The following is a 19,437-nucleotide window of genomic DNA, read 5'->3' as shown; positions in this document are numbered from 1 at the left end:
TGGACAAAAAAAAGAAATAAAATAAAATCCAGTTTTAGTCTTTTAGTGCTTTAGATCTTCAGTTTCCCATGTTTGGACCCACACTGATTCCTCCTGTCATGAGATTGAATCCCAGGAGAGTTCTGTCTCCACTCACACCTCCTATTTCAGTCCTCTCAGCTTTTAAAGTGCCTAAATAGATATTTAAAAAGCTAGAAGAGGTGAGTGGACTCTCTTAGAGGAAGAATGCAGGATTTTACATTTGAGATAACATGCTTCAACCCTGTGTTGCTTTTTATTAAACTTGGTTTTTAGCTCGTTTTTCAGTTTCACTTTAATCCTAAATTATGTTTTCTTCTGTTTTATCCAAGTAACTAAATTCTAAATCTAAATTGCTCTTATGAGAATCCTTAAGATGTGTACTATTTTTTTCTTTAAATATACAAATTGCAAATCACTTTCCTTTGATTTAGAACAATAATTCACAAATGCATTTGACTGCTATATATATATTACACACACATCATCTGTCTATCTCGAATATGCTTGCTCACTTTATCTGTTTTTGGAATATTGTTTAATTCTGGTCCCTAATCCTCACAGGTCACAGTGCAGTGGACATTACCAAGGTGGCCCGGAGGCACCGCATGTCCCCTTTCCCCCTTACCTCCATGGACAAGGCCTTCATCACTGTGCTGGAGATGACTGCTGTCCTAGGCACTGAGATCATCAACTACAGAGGTGATGAGCTCCCCCTTAAAACTCTCAAACTTCTACAGATCTTAACTTCTCCACATTCTTGATCCTGCTCCTTCCCATCTCCAGCTCACCTTCTCATTACATCTGCTGACATCAGCTTATGACGATGTTGGGATGTTAAGGTGTTACATCTTTCAGATGAGTGTAGAAGCGTGGACTGACAACAACTGGACACCACACTGAATCAGCAGTCTCTGTCCGCAGGCATGATGTCAGTCATGCAGACACAAATTCTCTTGACTGCAAGGGCATACACATAACAAACAAACCTTTTCCTAAATATAGCTGCAAGCAGAGATGAGGGGGCCAAGCAGTTCAGCAGGACACTGTTGTCATGGCAACTTGATCTGATCATGTTAAAAGCGTGGCTGTAAGCAGTAGCAGGAAGGAACTTTTGCATATTGTAGTTACCCTCTGTGGTTTAGTGACGTAGGGTTTTAAGGACAATCTCGGGAGTCTAAACAGTCCAGTTCGGCGTCAGTATGTGAAAAATTACATTTTAAATGTTGATTGTATAGCTGTTCTTCTCTTTCCTTTAAAGGGGTAGAGAGGTTTTTTTTTCCCAGCTTTACCTTATGGAATAGTTTACATCATATTGAACAGTAAACATTGTTGAATTGCAACTGCTTTTTATGTGTTACCAGCTACGTTTGGATACACTTACTCAATCAAAATGCCTAGGTGTGTCTAAACCTTTAACAGGTACTGTGTAAAAATATGTGTATTTGTTTTTATTTTTTATGTCTCTCTTTATATGTAGATGTAATTTGCTTATCAGTAGCATGGAACAAAAACTTAGGGCAGCTAGAAATATCATTTTTATTGGTAAGAACACTGAAGTAGGATGACAATAATCTATTTTTGCTGCCCTCTGGTGGTCAAAAATGCAGCCATAAAAATTTAAACCGACCGATTCTCATCCATATTAATTTTTTCTCACATGTTAATGTGAACATGATGCTAATTAGTCTTTTGTGCTCTACTTGTTCTTACTCAGTTTGATATAGTAAAATGTGGGTATTAGAATCTGTTAATTGTGGTTGTATTTTGCGTTGTGTGTTTGCATGTTTAAACAGATCTGCACAGAAGCTAACTTGCACGGAGAAACTGGTTTAACACCTAAGGGTGCCAGCAAAGGGCGACACAGAATCAAGGAAAGGGCTAGAGGGTAAAACCACTCACTCATCCAGAAAAGCAGTGTAGCAATGAGGACAGGCGGCAGGAATGGCCTGCGGACATGACTTCTAGATCAGTGATGGTAGAGGGACGCTTTCTTTCTTTCTTCCCTGGTGTGAAGTGATGTTTCATGTTCTTAAGGGAGGAGATTCCGCTGAATTTTCATGAGTGCAGTCGAGAGAAGGACAGTGGTGCAAGAAAGAGAGGAAGGGGGGCATTGGAGAGATGAAATATTTAGACAGACAACAGCTGTAGCAGAATTAAAGCAGTGTGACAGTGTGTGTGTGTGTGTGTGTTTGTGTGTGTGTGTGAAGTGCATACTGTCAGTTTGTTGATGGGTGAATATGCACTACTTTTGCATATTGTAGGGCTCTGCTTTGTCTCTCTCTTTAGTATAATATTAATACTATATCAATATAACATCACTCTTCTTTTTGTTATTGTAATCTAGAAAATTTTTAGGTGTTAATATTTCTAAATCAATTCTAATTGGTTATTAAACTGAGCACAACTAGTGAGGACTTATGTGTTTGCTTGATTATTTCTCCCTTTTAATTACATATTTGGTGTTATACATCGCTGGAAAGCCGGATTAGTCACCTGAACAACAAGCTATAACTTGTAATGATCATCCATTTGTGGAATGAGGTAACACAGCTAAATGTGGGAGATTCCGGAGCCAGTGGTGATCCCATATCTGTAGAATCTGGGACTTAAATTCTAATCTCCAAGATAATGCTCTCCTCCACAGAGTCAGGATCATCAGAGTAACTCCAGGATTTAGGAGTGGAGAGAATGGAAAGACCTGCCACGCGTCCAGACCTCCTCCCAATTTGTGAAATCAGCTTGGTTGTGCTCTACAATATTGTAGGGGATTTTGGCACATTTTTGGGGGGCACGCCCACACGTTTTACTGTGTTGAATTTTACAGAAGCAACATCCTTACACAATGTATAATAAAACACCATTTTGTATTACTGAAGAGGATAACTAATCGACCAAACACAGATTTCCAAAAAGCATCTCCTGCAGCAAAATGTCACCTCTGGTCTATTTCTATTTCAAACTCAACCTCAATACATGTTCAAAACAGGTTGTTTGTGAAATACATTTAAAATGAAATACTGTTGACTTAAAAATATGTAAGTTTAGAACATAAGTATCTTCTACAGTTGAGATGCAATATTTGAAGCAATGTGTTATTACTGTCATCTAGCATCTGCATATGTGTGGGTGTCTGTGTGTGTACATGTATATTTTTTTCTCTCTTAATATCAAAGCTTAGATCTTCACATTAACACCCACATAATCACAGCATTAAAGTTTAGAAAAATTATATATATAGCCACACAACAGCTTAAAGTATTTTTGTACTGGGATTTTTTTTTTCCTCCACCCACACTTCCTTGGAGTTTTTCTGTTTTTCTTTCTTTTCCTCGCTTGCTCTGAACTGTCGTCTCATTGAAGAGTCAGGCTGGTGGAAGCAGTTAAGAAACTTGGACAAATACACTTACAGGCCTCCACTTACTGTATCAGTAAAATCAAATAGAAAAAGAGATTGTGTGTGTCCATCTGTGCTGGTCAGGTGGTGAGTTGGAGAGTGCAGAGAAATCCTGATTTTTGGTATGACTTTCTTTTGTATCCACACCTTGACTGCATGCATCTCTGTATCTTCATCCGAATTCAAGTCTCTATTTGCATATACCTTTCTCCAGCTGTGGCCCTCTCCACTCGCTATAACTCACCCAGCTTCTCTCCTTTCTCACGTGTGTTCTTCCTCTTCTCCCACAGATGGGATGGGTCGAGTCCTGGCTCAGGACGTTTATGCCAAAGACAACCTGCCACCCTTCCCTGCTTCAGTCAAGGATGGATATGCTGTGAGAGGTGAGTACCACCAGTTATGGCTGGTTATCTAGATAAGTCATACTTTTTTATACAAACAAATGTCCACTTGAGCTTGCATACCTTTGGTCAGACATGAGATATCATATGTGATGTTTATGAAAGCCTTCCTTTTTCATATTATAAACTGTGCTGAAGTCTGTCTCTGACAGGCTCGCAGAACCTTTGGCAAATACCCTTTAGCTACTTGTTTTTCAGTCTTTTGACAATCAAAAACTAAATGTTTGTGTTCTCTGAGATATTTCCTTGTTACTGAATTATCTTGAAGATTAAAGAGCACATTATCACAGCTGAGAAATTCCAAATTCCAAGACTGGTGAGGTGAAGGTCCAACATTTATGATAACTCATGTTTCCTTTGAGAAATATGCAGCTACAATACTTCCTTCCAAATATGTTTATATACAGAGTAAATTGATCAACATAGCGATGCATAAAGACACACTTGGTGCCACAAGACTGTATTATTTACAGTGGACATGGATTCATCTCCCTGTTTTAAAACTCCGGCTTGCACTCTAAGGCTGTCTGTGTCTGTGTGATGTTTGATTCATGTGCCTGCATTGTCTTGTTGTTTCTGTTGTACACTTGATGTGTTTGCAAGGTGTGCTGTTGTGATAGAAAATGCATTGTTCAGCTGTTTGTACAGAGCTGTAGATAGTGAGGTCAAATTTGATCCACCACTGATGCACCTCTGAGCCAGCAAGGGAGATGGTAATGAAAGGATGAAAGCAATCCACCTCAGGTTTTGCGCTTACATGAAAGCCAGCATTGTGGAACTAGCCACTCTAACCAATGACACCATCATCACTCAGCAGATTTTATGACACCAGCTTGATAAGACAGGAAAACTGTCACTAATGTGAAAAGAGCTGTATAAAGGTTACTGCAGTGGGCAGGAAAGACCTTCTGTGCCTGTCCTTGATATAGCAGAACTGAAGAAGCCTCAGAGGGAAGACATTGTTTGTGTATTGCTCTGTTTTTCAGAGAGGCTGTTGCTCCAACAGATGGCTACAAAGCAGACTGCATTCTCCAGCATAGATTTATCAAAGCCATGCAACATGCTGCTGCAGACATTGAAAGACCTAAGCTTCCTCAAAAATTGAGTCTGCGCTGTCTCTTCTACCTCATCCTCCAGGATAAAAAAGGGTGTTTGGCCTTTGCTTGGCCCTTCTGAAATCCACAATCATCCCCTATGCCTTGTTCACATCCAAGATGAGGTTGTTTCTACACCACACCATCACTGACTCTTCCCAAAACTGCAGCTGTGAGCTGCACTCACAGACATACAACCCTTCAGTCTCAATCTGTGGTCTATCTTTGAGTTAATCAGTTCACCTCAACTTTATGGAACTTTTCACATAAGGGCGCAGTCTGAATTGTGTTAAATGCACTGGAGATGCCAAAGCACCAAACCTTAATTATTTGTTCAAGTGAGTGGGATTACTAAAATTAGTAGATTCTCAACCCTCACCCCAGGGCCGTAAGCAAAAACCACACAGGATCCTGCTTTTACTTGGTGATTACAGCTACTGTGCAGCATATATTTTTCTTTTTATTCACTATTTATTTAATTGACCTCACTATCAGATTTTGCACTTAGTGTTGCAACTGACAGCAGTAGAAAAGATGAGACTTCTGTGAGTCAGGGTTACCTCTATGTCACAAACTCCCTCTCTCACATCAGTTCATTTTAATCCTAATGAGTCAACTATCAATAAAACATTGAATTAAAATGGAATATATTGCGGAGCTGTAAGTTGAAGTTGAAGTTGCTCATGCACATTTTGGTAAGTATCACATAGCAGAAAAAAATTGCCATGTGGTGGATAAAATGTAAATGTCTCTCACTGGTAAGTATTAAATCTGCAGAGAGGAAAATTTTGCATTCCATCATAAGAATCTTATCTAATTTCCTAAAACACAGTGGTGGTAGTATCATTGCCCAAACCTTTTTGCTGATTCTGTTTTATGTAGAAATATAAAAGATCACAAAGGATTTACCTAAGAGTAATTCACCTAAGAATAAAACCCTAATGGACTGTATGAGCCTTTTCCTGATGTGCCATGCATGTGACTATCGGTGTGCACCCAATCCACAGAGTGATGATTGGCCTAAATAATAGAGCATTTGTCTCTTTGGCTGCCCCAGTTAGTGAAGAATAGGACACAGGAGCAATGAAGGACTGCATTAGTAAAAGTGTAACGAGGGTTTTTTTTCTTCCAGGGTGAACTTTATGAACTATATGTTGGACATAAAGGCAGCTGACCTCTACAACTGCCTGGTGGATGTGTGGAAAGAAGTTCCTAACCTTTTCAGAGTTTACCATTGTTTGGAGATTGTTATTCTTATGACTTACGAATGTACAGCTGGGAGTCTTTGAGAACTCCGAGGACCCATTTAACCTGGAGAACAGGGTGACAGCTTGGTGGCTTCAGGCAGCACAAAAACTGTACTATGCAGCATCTGCTGCCGGCTCTTGCTGGAGGAATAGAAAACCTCGGGTCTTTGAGGATTTTATGTATCAGTCCTGATGGGCTAGTAACTGATGTTTTGGTCTGCTTAACTGTGAATGTGGATTGCATTCATCATACATGTAAAGCTCTAACTCTATTATTTGTGATTAATGTGTATCAGTTTTTGGAGACGTTTAATAAAAAAACAACAAATTTCAGAAGTTCTCTTTCTCTTGCTCACTGTATTTCTTATCGTATCTATCATAAACCATAAAATTAACTCCTAAACAGTCTTACATGTTTTCAGCTGCAAACATTAATCCTGGTAAATATTCCTTTTCTTTTAGCGGCTGACGGCCCAGGTGACCGCTTCATCATTGGAGAATCCCAAGCTGGAGAGCAGGTTGGTGTCCATGTTGGCACACATGTTCACAAAAACACACACATGCCCAGAGTCATTTTCACACAAATACCCAAACAGACTGCATATGAAAATAAATTGCTTCACTTCTATTCTTCAATTTGGCCTTGATCAGCTGTAATTGCACATCACTGAGTTGTCCTAGCAGGTGATGGATAGACCTCCATACCAAAGCGGGACTAAACTCTGCACAAATTAGACATCTGAAGCAAGGCCAAGTCTCTGATATTTACTGACTGCATCATCTTTACATCTCATCTCTACAGGATCAATACACGTCACCATTTAATACAATGTCCAGAGTTTGGAAGCTTGCACCGAATACGGTCTACATCTTTTCCAAATTCAAGTTAAGATCATTATTGAACTAATGGCTAACTGTGCCAATTCTCAGTGCAACCCAAAACAAATTCCACCCAGAAGTGAGACAAATCTGGCAACCGTAAATGAAGAAGGGCTTCTTTAACAAGGGCTAACAAAACAAAAATCCATCCGTCTCTGTAATGGTGGGACTTACTTACATTTGTATCCTTTGTGCATGTGAAGCCCACCCATACAGTGATGCCTGGCCAGGTGATGAGGGTGACAACAGGTGCACCTATACCATGTGGTGCAGACGCTGTGGTCCAAGTGGAAGATACTGAGCTCCTCCGTGAGTCAGAAGACGTAAGTGTTGCATTTCACCACAACAATATAACTTGTGACATGATTGATAAAAACTAATCCATTAAATATTCATATGATTAAGTCAAACCCAGAAATTATCAGGGTTCACAGTCAATGAGGCCTCTTGGGAAACTGGTTCGCTTTGACTAATCTGACAGCTGTTCTGGGTTTTAGGGCACAGAGGAGCTGGAAGTACGAATTTTAGTACAGGCTCGTCCGGGACAGGACATCAGGTTGGTTTGTTACTGAGTAGTTTGCGGCAATCTTATAAAATCTGAATAGTTTTCATGAAATAGATTTAGCTTGCACTGTGTGGTTAATCTAGGAATACTCTTTCTGAAATTCACCCACATATTTGTTTGCATACCTTTTTAGTGATGCATCCATTTATAATAAGTCAAAAAAAAGTAGTTCTGCAGGTTTTAAAGCTTATGTCTTTCCACAGGCCTATTGGTCACGATATAAAACGTGGGGAGTGTGTGCTGGCAAAGGGCACCCATATGGGCCCATCTGAAATTGGTCTCTTGGCCACTGTGGGAGTCACAGAGGTGGAGGTCCAGAAATTCCCTGTCGTGGCCGTCATGTCCACAGGAAATGAGGTAAAAGTTACAAAAATTTGCATTCAAGTTTCAACAAATAAGCCCTAATGTGCTTCATTGGTGAATTCACCAAACAGGTTCTGCCTCATTTGCTCAGGTGCAGCACTTCATTTACTTACGCAAATTGTAAATGTTTGCTTTAAATGTTTTGATGTGATTTCACTGCTCTTTTAAACAGTGAAATCACATCAGTGCATTTTCTTGTGGTTTATATGTAGTTTAAATTTTGTGGGCTGAAAAACCTTTGTAAAGAGCTTTAACAAGGTAACAAAATGAAAAAAGAAAATCAAACCTTTCTTTTTTTTTAAAACTGTAGTTGCATTTTAAGCCAACTTTGTGACATATTGTCTCCATCTGCTCACTGAAAAGATTGTCTGATGACTTAGTGGATTAAACAAAGCTCAAGTTACCATCTTAATCTTAAGTACACTGCACAAGTTAATTCTTTTAATATTACACGCTGTTTTTCAAGTATGTTTTTGTATGTAAAGGCAGTTTTTTTCCTGAAATATAAAAAAATTAAACCTTGTGCAGAGCTGCAGGGAGATGTTTTTGTCTTCAAAGCCAAAAAAAAACCTGGAATTTAAAAAGAAATAAGTGATATTGACTGAGATCAAAATACATTATCATGCCTCACCTCTCCAGCAAATTTTATTAATTTCTAAAAAAAAAAAAAAAAAACAAAAGCAGATTTTAAAAAGGGTGTCAAATGTTTAATTTCTCCCATTTTGTGGTAGCTCCTGAACCCAGAAGATGACCTCCATCCTGGGAAGATCAGGGACAGCAATCGCTCCACCCTGCTTGCTACCATCCAGGAGCATGGCTACCCTACTATCAATCTGGGCATTGTGGGAGACAAGTATGCCTTTACATTTAATCTTTTCACATCCTTATACCATTCATCTTCTTACTCCAGCTACCCTTATCCAAAGCTGGCTCTCTTTTTGTCTTTTTCCTTGTGTTATTTCCTCTCCAGTGAGTTGGTAGTTAGCACATGTGTTTGGTTTTTTTTTCCTGCCTTGCAGCCCTGATGACCTTCTCAACGCTCTGAATGAAGGCATCAGCCGTGCTGATGTCATCATCACCTCAGGAGGAGTGTCCATGGGAGAGAAGGTACAGTGGCACAAAGCGGTGAAAGTGTTGTTTCACTGACATCTTGTGGTTGAAAAGAGAATGGCAGAAGTCATTGTACAAGAAAAGAAAACTTTACTTATTTGATTTAATGCAATTCTGCATAAGTTTTGACTACATCATATGTTACTTTTATATAAGGTCCTGATATCAGTATTCTGTTTCTAACAGAGTGAAGTCCTTTCACACAGGTGTATCCTAGGAAATATACCTTTATGATTGTTTGGAACTAAAGAGAATCACTTGAATTTTAATTTTTACAGCTTGAAATATTGTAAAGTTTTGTGTAAAATTTACATCTTTCTTCTGATATTTGGAAAATGTGATACTTATGTTCTTACACTAACAGCCAATTTCCATTTAAGGTAGGTTTGGGTTGTTAAAAACATTAAAAAATATTGTTCCACTGCTTTGCGTTTATCTATCCTTCTCCAATGCAACTGATTTCAAGGCATAGATGTTTGAAGTAACTTCTTTTTTTACTATTCTGAGTATTCTGTAACTTTCTGTTTATAAAATGTCTTTTAGGACTACCTTAAGCAGGTGCTGGACATTGATCTTCATGCTCAGATCCATTTTGGTCGTGTTTTCATGAAACCAGGGTAAGAATAGGAACTACTTTGCTCTTTCAGCTTTCTAATAGGTGAAAACCATATTCAGTGAGATGGAGTTGTATACTCATTGCACTTGAGTGCAATTATTGATGTCAAGTTATGCTTTTTTGTTTTGTTTTTTTTCTTAGTCTCCCAACAACATTTGCCACCTTGGACATAGACGGTGCTCGCAAACTAATCTTTGCCCTCCCAGGTAGTGTGTGAAGTTGAGAGAAAGAGTGATTTAACCTGCTGCTTACTCAGACATGTTACTCAGATATTTTTCTTTCTGCTTTTTCTTGTTGCACGCCTCTCTCTGCCCGCCCATTTGTCCCAGGAAACCCCGTGTCCGCTGTTGTCACTTGTAATCTTTTTGTCATCCCTGCCTTGAGGAAGATGCAGGGCATTTTGGACCCAAGGCCTACCATCATCAAAGCAAGGGTAAGAGATGTTCGGGGCAACATTTTGAAGCAAATGAAGTTTTATCTTTTGTTTGAGTGCAGCTGTAACAAACAGCAACGGAGAGAATATCTAAAACATGAGAATCTTTATATCAAAGTTAATGGTAAACTTCCATGGTGTATTGTTATATTGCACTGCATCTTAAATGATGATGATTTAATACCATTTTCATCATCTGTTTGTTTAGATGTGACTTGGCAGATGCATCACGGCCCACACTGGCCTAAAGGGCCGCGACTCTGTCATGTATATTCACAACTTTGAAATTGAAAAATAAAATCATAGGAATATCACACACATTGCAGACACAGCCCGTGTCCCCAACTAGGATTATTAAGTAAAGGATCTGGTCCCCTGTCATTATGGGTATCATCCAGAGTGCAATACTACATCACTTGCTGTTAAAAAGCAGTTAGAAATCCACTTAAATGTATTAGTGCCGCTTAGTGGAGGGACTGATGGCCTGAAAGCACAGATATAGCCAGATATATTCTCTAATCAGACCCAGGTCAAATAATACTCTGCATAGAACTTTTACCTTCTCAATCAGATTCAAAGTTGCTTTTTAACTTATTTCTGTTTGCCGTGTTGCCTGTTAGAAAAAGCATCACGTTTTGGAGTGCATTTGGTTGAATTTGTTCAGGAAAGTAGTCTTTTACCAAAGTTGATTATATTTAATGAGGGTCCAGATTTGGGGTGTTTGCCATTTGAAGATTTACTGCAAATTAAGGAAATTCTAGGTTTGTAGTTTTAAAGGAAAATCAGTGCTTGCATATTCAATCTAAATACTGTGTATGAAGTATGGACTTCTAGCATAACTTCACCCACTTCTAAGGAGCATAGAAGAGTTTAGAAAAAGTGTTTTAAAGTTTGAACTCCAATTAAAGTACTTGTAGAGGGAATCATTTTGTTATGAGGTAAACGTGTCAGTTTCTGGCTTTTATTGAGTCTCTGGAGTCAAGAAAAAAATCCACTTCTTACTTTAAAAGTCCCAGAACAGCAGAGTTTGAACATTAGATAAATGAATAGGAGCCAGATGGATTCCAGGAAAATATCCAGAAAAGTCAGTTGTTAGCTGCAAGAAAAGGAAGAAATGTCATCATGTAGTAAAATGTTTTCAACTTATGCTTCAGATGTAAAAATCCAGATAAATATCTGATAAAAAAGGAGGAAAAAAAGATGTCGACTTTAGTTGTTTGTTTGCTTCTAGTTGTCTTGTGATGTGAAGTTGGACCCTCGCCCTGAATACCATCGCTGCATTTTGACATGGCATCACCAGGAGCCTCTGCCATGGGCACAGAGCACAGGTACCAAATAACACACCAGACACATTTTTATAATGACAACCTGATGTCATGACAGAATGTCCACGTTTTAATTAGTCAATATGCAGTCAATATATATATATATATATATATATATGCACTGTCAATTGTTAAAAATTAATCAGATTAATCCCAGCTTAATAAATTAATCACCATTCACAACTATGCCTGAAATTTGCCTGTTTTTACTGTATTATATCAACAGAACAAGCCAGTGCTTACAAATATTTAGTGTTGACTGACCTTCCCTTGGGTAAACATCAGATTTCCAAGGGTCAGTAAATGCAGTGTGTAATGTACTTCTATATGTTGTTCTAAATCACCTTTACCATGTTCTAGATTATAATTCAGAATATATATATATATATACATATATCATCATCTCACCAATCGTCTCCATGGTGAAAATTTCTGTCATAAAACAGTTGAAAAGTCAACACTGATGAAGAAACTCTTAAAAAAACTGATGATCTGGATAAAAACACATTTTTTTCTTTTATCATTGAAGCGTTAATTAAATCTAGACCTTAAAAAAAGGTCTCATTTGTGCCCCCCTTTTCTTGGTCAGTGCTTCTGCCTGGCCCCCCATCAGAACTTTTCTAGACCCACCCCTGCATATCTAAAGCATGAACTCTGGCTACCACCAGCCAACTACTGTGTTAGAGAAGGCCCTGCCAAATTCATTCATTCATTCATTCATTCATTCATTCATTCATTCATTCATTCATTCATTCATTCATTGTCCCAAATGAGAAACATAGTTTTCTTTAAAGAAAAAATGACAACAAACAATAAAATGACCACTCACAAACACCAAACATGTCCAATAAAATTGCTTAATAATAATAAACCCTAAACAGAAATAAAAAAAAAACACTAAAAGGGAATAAAAGTACACAATATGATCATTTAATAAAACACAAAAAAGAATAAGATCACATAGTTATTTTTAAAGTGGTATTGCACAGGGAATTGTACAGGAACAAATTGAATCGAAGATGAACAAATCCATAGAATATAATCATGGAAATGTAAAAGATGCAAGGTGTTGAATACATTTATAAAAAGTGAGGATTTCAAGCTTGGGTAAAAAATTAGAAACACAGGAACCTAGCATGGACAAAAAGAAGACGACAACAACAAGGGAGCACAAAAACTCCCAGAAACACAAGGGATGTAATCAACCAAAATAAAAACATGTACTTAAGACACAAAGCCAAAACCATAATGGGAAGAAGAGGTGTACATCTGGTGGAATGGTGAAATGCAGCCGTACTGAAACAAAACAGAGGTTGTAATAGATCCTGAGGAGGAAATGAAAGACTGCTGTTTTACAGCGGTTCTGGGCGTTGCTCTAAATCATGGCATCACGTAACTTAAGCTGGTCAATGCTGCAATTTCAGTTATTCAAACAGGAACTGCCAACCCATTAAGATACAAACAATAAACAGTAAGATATAAATTGTGTTTTGTTCTATCCTATTTTAATCTGTTCTATTCTATTCAGCTTTATTTATATTCACTACAAAGTCATTTCAAGGCACTTTCATTGATTATGTTCAATTCAGTCCAATTCATTGTAGTCCAATTTCATTCCAATTAAAATACATGTATTTCATGATCACTTTTCAAACATTCTCCTAACAGTTTGATTATTTCATTTGAACTTGAAGTATATGAAGATGCAATTTAAGACACATAAATGCAGTTTTTGCAACATGATTTTCAAGATTCTAGTTAACGTTGGACATAAACTTGTCCAATTTAAGATCCTTTTAAGTCTGCGGTTTTTCCCTAATTTTTCACAACTCTGGGTTTGAAACAGGTATTATGAAAATTAGCACCAAATCAGTCATATTATCCAGATTTACACAGAAAAAAAAAAAAACTAAGGAAAAATGAGAATGTAAAGCATGCTGGTCTCATGCTCTTGCTCTCCTCTCTGCTGCAGGGAACCAGGTGAGCAGCAGATTGATGAGTATGCGAAGTGCTAACGGGCTCCTGATGCTACCTCCAAAAACAGAGCAATACGTGGAGCTGCACAAAGGCGAAGTGGTTGACGTCATGGTCATCGGCCGGCTATGATGTCATCACAGAGGGACGGCAAGATGGCGTCATATAGCGAGGGTTGGAATGGGTGGTTCACGGTGCATGTCCACATATCATTGACTATTCTGTAATATGCAACGGCACAGCTAGTTTTTATTGATTTGGATAACGTTGAGGTATAGTCAACATCTTGATCACAACCTAGATACATATGAAAAAATCCATTTAAAAAGATTATAGTATTTCAAACAAAGAAAATATAACTTTTAATGAAAAAATCTAATTATAAAAAGAGATTTATTCTGTAATATATTATTATGATTATTCTTATTATTATTATCATTATTCTTCTTATTATCATTATTATATTAAGGCAACTTTGTTCCTTTCATTGCAATTGCTTTGTGTGTTCAATGCTAGATCTTATCTATAGCAGTAGCATTTTAATAGACAGCTGTAGGTGCCTGCCAGGACAAAAAAAAAGAAAAATATTATTTTCTCATCTTTAGTGGAAAAAAATAATCTGTTTTTTGAAAATGAAGAAAACATTAAGGAAGGCTCCCGATTTCCCACGGTGCTCAGCTAAGAGGAAGAGGGTGCACATCAAGGCCGCCTCCTCTTATGAGCGCCCATCAAGGTGACACTTCTGTTTTTCTCTCATTAGTATGCATCATAATGGCTTCACAAAGAGCTTTGCTTGTTGTTTATCTTGTGAGTCTTGTTTATGTGTGCAGTGCCAAATGCCTGGGAAAGGGGGGAAGGTGGTGTTGGGAGGGAAAGGTGTTGGGAGGGGATGGGGCACACCCAATTCAGCCCAGAACCCTGAAGCTTCCTTATATTCACAGTGACCGGGAGAAAGCTCAGACCCAAAGCTGACCGGGGGTGAGCCAAGCCTGGGAGAAGTAATCTTTTATTTGATCAGCTATTTAAGAAAAGAATAAAGAATAGAAACAGCTTCTTTAAGTGCTGAAAGCCTTTTTAACCAACTTCACAGAAAATGTACAGAAAAAAAAATAAGAACCATATTGTACAGATATATGTGACCAGCACTCCTAAGGAAATTATTAAGCAATGAGGAGACATTGATAAACGCTGTACTATAACATTTTCTGTAATGATATGAAACTGATGAAAGAGACTAAGATAATAAAATTCCTTGATCATTATGTAAAAAAAAAGTTCTTGTTGGGTTTCCTTTTTTAATAAAATGTATCTAATGAAAAATAAAAATGTGATTTTTCTTTGTTGGTGCCAAAAGTTTTGAAGCTATAAAGCTTAAAGTGGGAATTGTGAATGATTGATAGCCCCTCACCCAAACATTGTCAACATCCATGAAAAAGTACCACTATAAGTATACAGCCACCAAATGAAAATTTCATTGAAAACAGATAATGTTTTCATATACATACTCAATCTTTTCTTCTTTTAACAAAATGAAGAAATCTGTTGGGAATTGAGGAGAGCAAGTTCTTTAGGTTTAATAGTAAAATGTTTTGGGGATTTTGATTGATAATACACCAAATGTCATCAGCTGTGGACTGCAGGCAGACCAGCTTAACACCAAGACTCTTTTAGTTTATGCTTTGATGGCAGTATGTATTGCTAAAAGTCCAGTTAGGAGTAAATAGGTTCAGACTGAAGAGCAAGTAATACTTCAGATATAATATTTTATCAATGTTTCCAATAACAAGGACAATAGTGTTCATGTACGGTGGTGAGCCCACGAGCACTTCACACAATGATACAAGAACACATTAGAAAAGCTATTTCTGAACAGTAATTAATGAAATACACACAGCACTTATTTTCCCCACATGAGATAAAACGGTTTCTACTTGCTAATTTTTGATTCAGAGACGGTGATAACAGGAGTTATAATGGAACTGTTTTTTGTTTTTTATATGCTAATTACACAGTTTTATTTCAAAGTTTTATGATGTTAGCTTTTCTTCTGCTAGACTTAATACACTGTGCATTACGTTTTTTTTTTAAATATGATTTTGTTTGAAACTAATTGAAAATTAATCGTTCTCTTTGTAGAACTGGTAAGAGAATTTTCTAAAAACAAAAAATTTTATTTACAGTATATATATGAAATTTTATATTTTCATCTCAGGTCATGAATGGATAACACACAATGCTTTAAAAGAACTGTGGAATTTGTAGACTGATAACAAGCTGGATGATCTTTTACCTCTTTAATACAAGGGAAACAAAACCCATGACTTACAAGATGAATGTCGTGTTTTCATCAGATTAGTCAGATTACATGCCAATTTTCCATTTTCCTTAAGTTTATTGTAAATTTGTGGATCTTGTGACAAACTGTGTTCATGGACAAAATTTCCTTGATTGACTTTGATTCACAAGAGCCTGATGATCATACTGGATTAATGTAGAGCATGCTGGATGATCAGCTCCAAAATTATCTTTTACACACAGCTATATTATTAATCTAATTGTTTTGTTTTGTTTTTGTATGTTTTTGTAATAGATTTGAGATTTACTAACTGCTTTGGTTTTTATTTTCTTATTAGTATGTTGAACTTCCTGTCTTTTCTTTCCCCTTTTCCAGCTTAAATGAAATGTGTTACTAAGATCAAATGGAATATATTTTTTAAAAAAATGTAATTTTAGTCATATTGTCTTCATTATATACTTGATTAAGTATACTGTACAATGTACAATATTTACAAATCATTGCATTATGTTTTCATTTACATTTTACATTACATCCCAACCTTTGAGGAAACATGGTTTTGTTTAATGTCTTTAATGTTTTTTAATGTTAAATTTTGCACTTTCCTCATTTACTTTTCTCGCTTGGTAGCTGGTCCACAGAAGACTGATACATCTGCATTGCCAAACAACTGCAAAAGCTTAAAAATAATAATAGTGATAATAAATATAAACAATATAACCATTGAGTATTTCTTAATTTTTTGCATACCTAAAAGAAATGTGACATTTGTAAAGCACGCATTCTTCACATGTACAGAAAACAGGAGAAAGATTTTATCAATATGTAACTGAATTGAGCAAAACTTGGGAGTTTGGAGGGCTCACAAACTCACTGATAAAGGACAGATTAATCTGCAGGTATCCAGATAATAGTCTTTGAGAGCGATTGTTAAGAGAGCATGATTTGACTTTGGAGAAGGCAATAACACTGTGCAGAGCAGAAGAGACTGTAAAAATGCAAGCTATTGAACTGTTTGATTAAAGCTGCAATGTGAAGTGAAACAAGACAGAAGTCGCACAAATCAAGCAAAAAGAAATTCAGTGCTGCTGAAAGTAAATGTGGAACAAAATCAACAAGTAAAGAGGAACATGGAAAGGCTTCTGGTCATTGTGGCACACAGCACACTCCAGTGTCCAGCATTTGTAAAAACTTGCAACAACTGCAAAAAGAAGAATCATAATGCCTGATGCTGCAAAAATGAAACCCAGCAAATTACTATTCACACAGTTGATGAAAGGAATTTTATGTGGATTTTGTCAATGGTCTAACGAAGAGAAAATGGAATGGACTATGACATCTCAGATTAATGATACGCAAAGGGCTGTGAAGTTTGATACTGGGGCTCAGGCCAGTGTGATATCGGAAGCAGATTTCCAGAAGATAAGACTCGGACCAAAACTACATCTGACTATGGTGAATTTAAAAGGATATTCTAGAGCTGCAATACCAGTCAAAAGGAAATGCATTGTAATAGTGACACACAAGAGCTGAGTGCACCCACTGTCATTCATTGTTCCAAAAGGTGTCCAGGACATATTGGGTCTAGCTACCTGTGAGAGACTTAACCTGATGAAAAGGGGGCTTGTCATCTGTAGTGAAGGAGATACAGAAAATGAAGCTTTTCATTCAGATTGAATGAAATTGTGAACTACATGGGGATGTTCATACCCAACCTCTCTGAAAGATCTGCACCTCTGAGACATCTGACAGAAAAAAAAGAATTGAATGTGAGTGGAATCACTCCTGACAAAGGAACCACTTTCCGATTCTATGATCCAACTAAACCCATCAAGATCTCATTAGATGCTTTACAGAGTGGGCTAGGAGTAATCCTCATGCAACTGTTTAATGAGTGACAACCAATTGCATATGCAAGTGTGCTACCAGTTGCAGATGCTAAACTGGAATTCATTACGTCTGAGACAAACAAGGATGAAACACTTAAAGAACTCATAATCGCAGGTTGGCCTAATTCAAAGCAGGATTGTTCTTTTCACATCATGGACTCCTGCAACTGCAGAGCAGAGCTGTCTATAGTGGATGGAATCATCTTCAAGGGGAGCAAGATAGTAATCCCAACCAGCCTCCGTAAAGACATGCTTCAGAGGATACACAAAGGACATCTTGGGATTGAGAAGTGCAAGAAAAGAGCATGGGAAGTGATGTGTTGGCCATGAATCAATCAAGACATTGTTAATAAAGTGTCAAGCTGTGCAAAATGCTTGAAATATCACAGCAACAATCTAGCTGAGCCTCTTCAACCACATTAGGTGCCAGACAGTCCGTATAGAAAGGTTGGTGGGGAATTGTTTAGCTCTGCAGTTAAAGACGATGTGGTAATTACTAACTACTACTTGTTCCCAGAAGTCTGCAGACTGCACATACCATCAGCAGAAGCTGGGATAGCCGCTCTGAAAGCTACTTTCTCTCGTCATTGGGTGCCTGAAGTTTGTTATTTTTTTCAGATAATGGACCATAATGTTCCTGTGCGAGCTTTCAACAGTTTGCTGTTCACCATCAAGTCCTCACTACCCACAGTCCAATAGGCTGGTGTGAAACAGCTGTTGCAGAAGGCTAAGGAAAGCAAAATGGACTTCTACCAGAACCTGCTGGTGTATCGTTCTATGCTGCTGGAGGGTGGTAGATCCCCTGCACAACTTCTTATGGGACATAGACTTAGGTCCAATCTGCCCATTCACAATAACCTTCTAATGACGAAGGAAGGAGAGGATGTAAGAGGGTTCAAAGAACAACACAAGGCAAAACAGAAATTCTACTATGACAAACACAAATTCTCCCTGAACTGCATGTTGGAGATCAAGTGAAGCTCATAGACCAAACAAATACATGGGCACAGTGAGTAACTGTTCTCGATGAAGTTCAACCAAGACCAAGATTTAATATTGACAATGACATCATGAATGAAATAAATGTGATTGTGAGGGGAAGAAGTCATTTCCATTTTCCCAGTGAGCCTGATGCCATTTGTTTATTTCACTCCATTCTCTGAAATCTCATCACAACAAGATGAGAGAAGATAACAGAAATCTTCATAACTTACATCCACCAGCAGATGTTCACTGACCTTCGGATGATACAAAGATTTATTGAGACAATGGGAACGTGAATGTGTGATCTTTTTATAATCGAAGCGTCAGTCGAGTTACAGTCATGTGACATCCAGGACAGCAGGAACTCAGATATTAGCAACACAGAAGGAGGTGAATGGAGAGGAAACGGACACGTTAGGGAGAGGTCAGTTCGCCTGATGTGACAGAGGGAGGCAAGATGTCCAAGGCCCCCATCTCTGAAACACACAAACACCGTCAACACCATACGAATGTCACACGCACATCAACTCATCACCATGGAGATGATTTGTCCACTATATGTAAGCTTATAATTTATAAGAATAAATTCCATTCAAATAAACTTAACATAGAGGTAAATTAGTGTATTTAACACTAGTTACGTCTGCCTTGCATCTAAATACTTCCTCTGCTGCTGCTCTTTAGATGAACAAGAAAAAACTATATTCATTGGAATTAATCTTTTCAAACCCTTTTCAGTGCATCTCCCTCTCTACAGAAAGGTAAGTATTTAAGATCTGGGAACTGGCAGAAGCGAGTCTAACAAGGAAAAGAGGTTAAGCGCAGAGGTGTCAGAGAGGATTAACC

General features: G+C 37.6%; 1 protein-coding gene across 7 annotated transcripts in view; it reads left to right on the top strand.

Annotated features, from left to right (window-relative positions):
* The window catches only part of gphnb (gephyrin b), a 117,446-nt gene extending 102,704 nt beyond the window's left edge, over positions 1–14,742 (top strand). For 5 of the 7 annotated variants that reach the window (XM_041976206.1, XM_041976209.1, XM_041976207.1 and 2 more), the window contains 13 exons: positions 583–720; positions 3,706–3,798; positions 6,620–6,675; positions 7,240–7,359; positions 7,534–7,592; positions 7,805–7,958; positions 8,696–8,817; positions 8,984–9,071; positions 9,618–9,691; positions 9,832–9,899; positions 10,020–10,123; positions 11,355–11,451; positions 13,421–14,742. In XM_041976206.1, coding sequence (XP_041832140.1) covers positions 583–720; positions 3,706–3,798; positions 6,620–6,675; positions 7,240–7,359; positions 7,534–7,592; positions 7,805–7,958; positions 8,696–8,817; positions 8,984–9,071; positions 9,618–9,691; positions 9,832–9,899; positions 10,020–10,123; positions 11,355–11,451; positions 13,421–13,554 — 1,307 coding nt within the window. In that variant the 3' untranslated portion in view covers positions 13,555–14,742. The remainder of the gene's footprint in view (positions 1–582; positions 721–3,705; positions 3,799–6,619; positions 6,676–7,239; positions 7,360–7,533; positions 7,593–7,804; positions 7,959–8,695; positions 8,818–8,983; positions 9,072–9,617; positions 9,692–9,831; positions 9,900–10,019; positions 10,124–11,354; positions 11,452–13,420) is intronic. The other 2 variants (XM_041976211.1, XM_041976205.1) reach the window with 1 other exon arrangement.
* Positions 14,743–19,437: the final 4,695 nt, after the last annotated feature.

The sequence above is a fragment of the Melanotaenia boesemani genome, chromosome 22, assembly GCF_017639745.1.
Source record: "Melanotaenia boesemani isolate fMelBoe1 chromosome 22, fMelBoe1.pri, whole genome shotgun sequence".
Taxonomy (NCBI): domain Eukaryota; kingdom Metazoa; phylum Chordata; class Actinopteri; order Atheriniformes; family Melanotaeniidae; genus Melanotaenia; species Melanotaenia boesemani.
The sequence above is the reverse complement of the archived record's forward strand: the minus strand, read 5'-3'. Positions and strand labels throughout refer to the sequence as shown.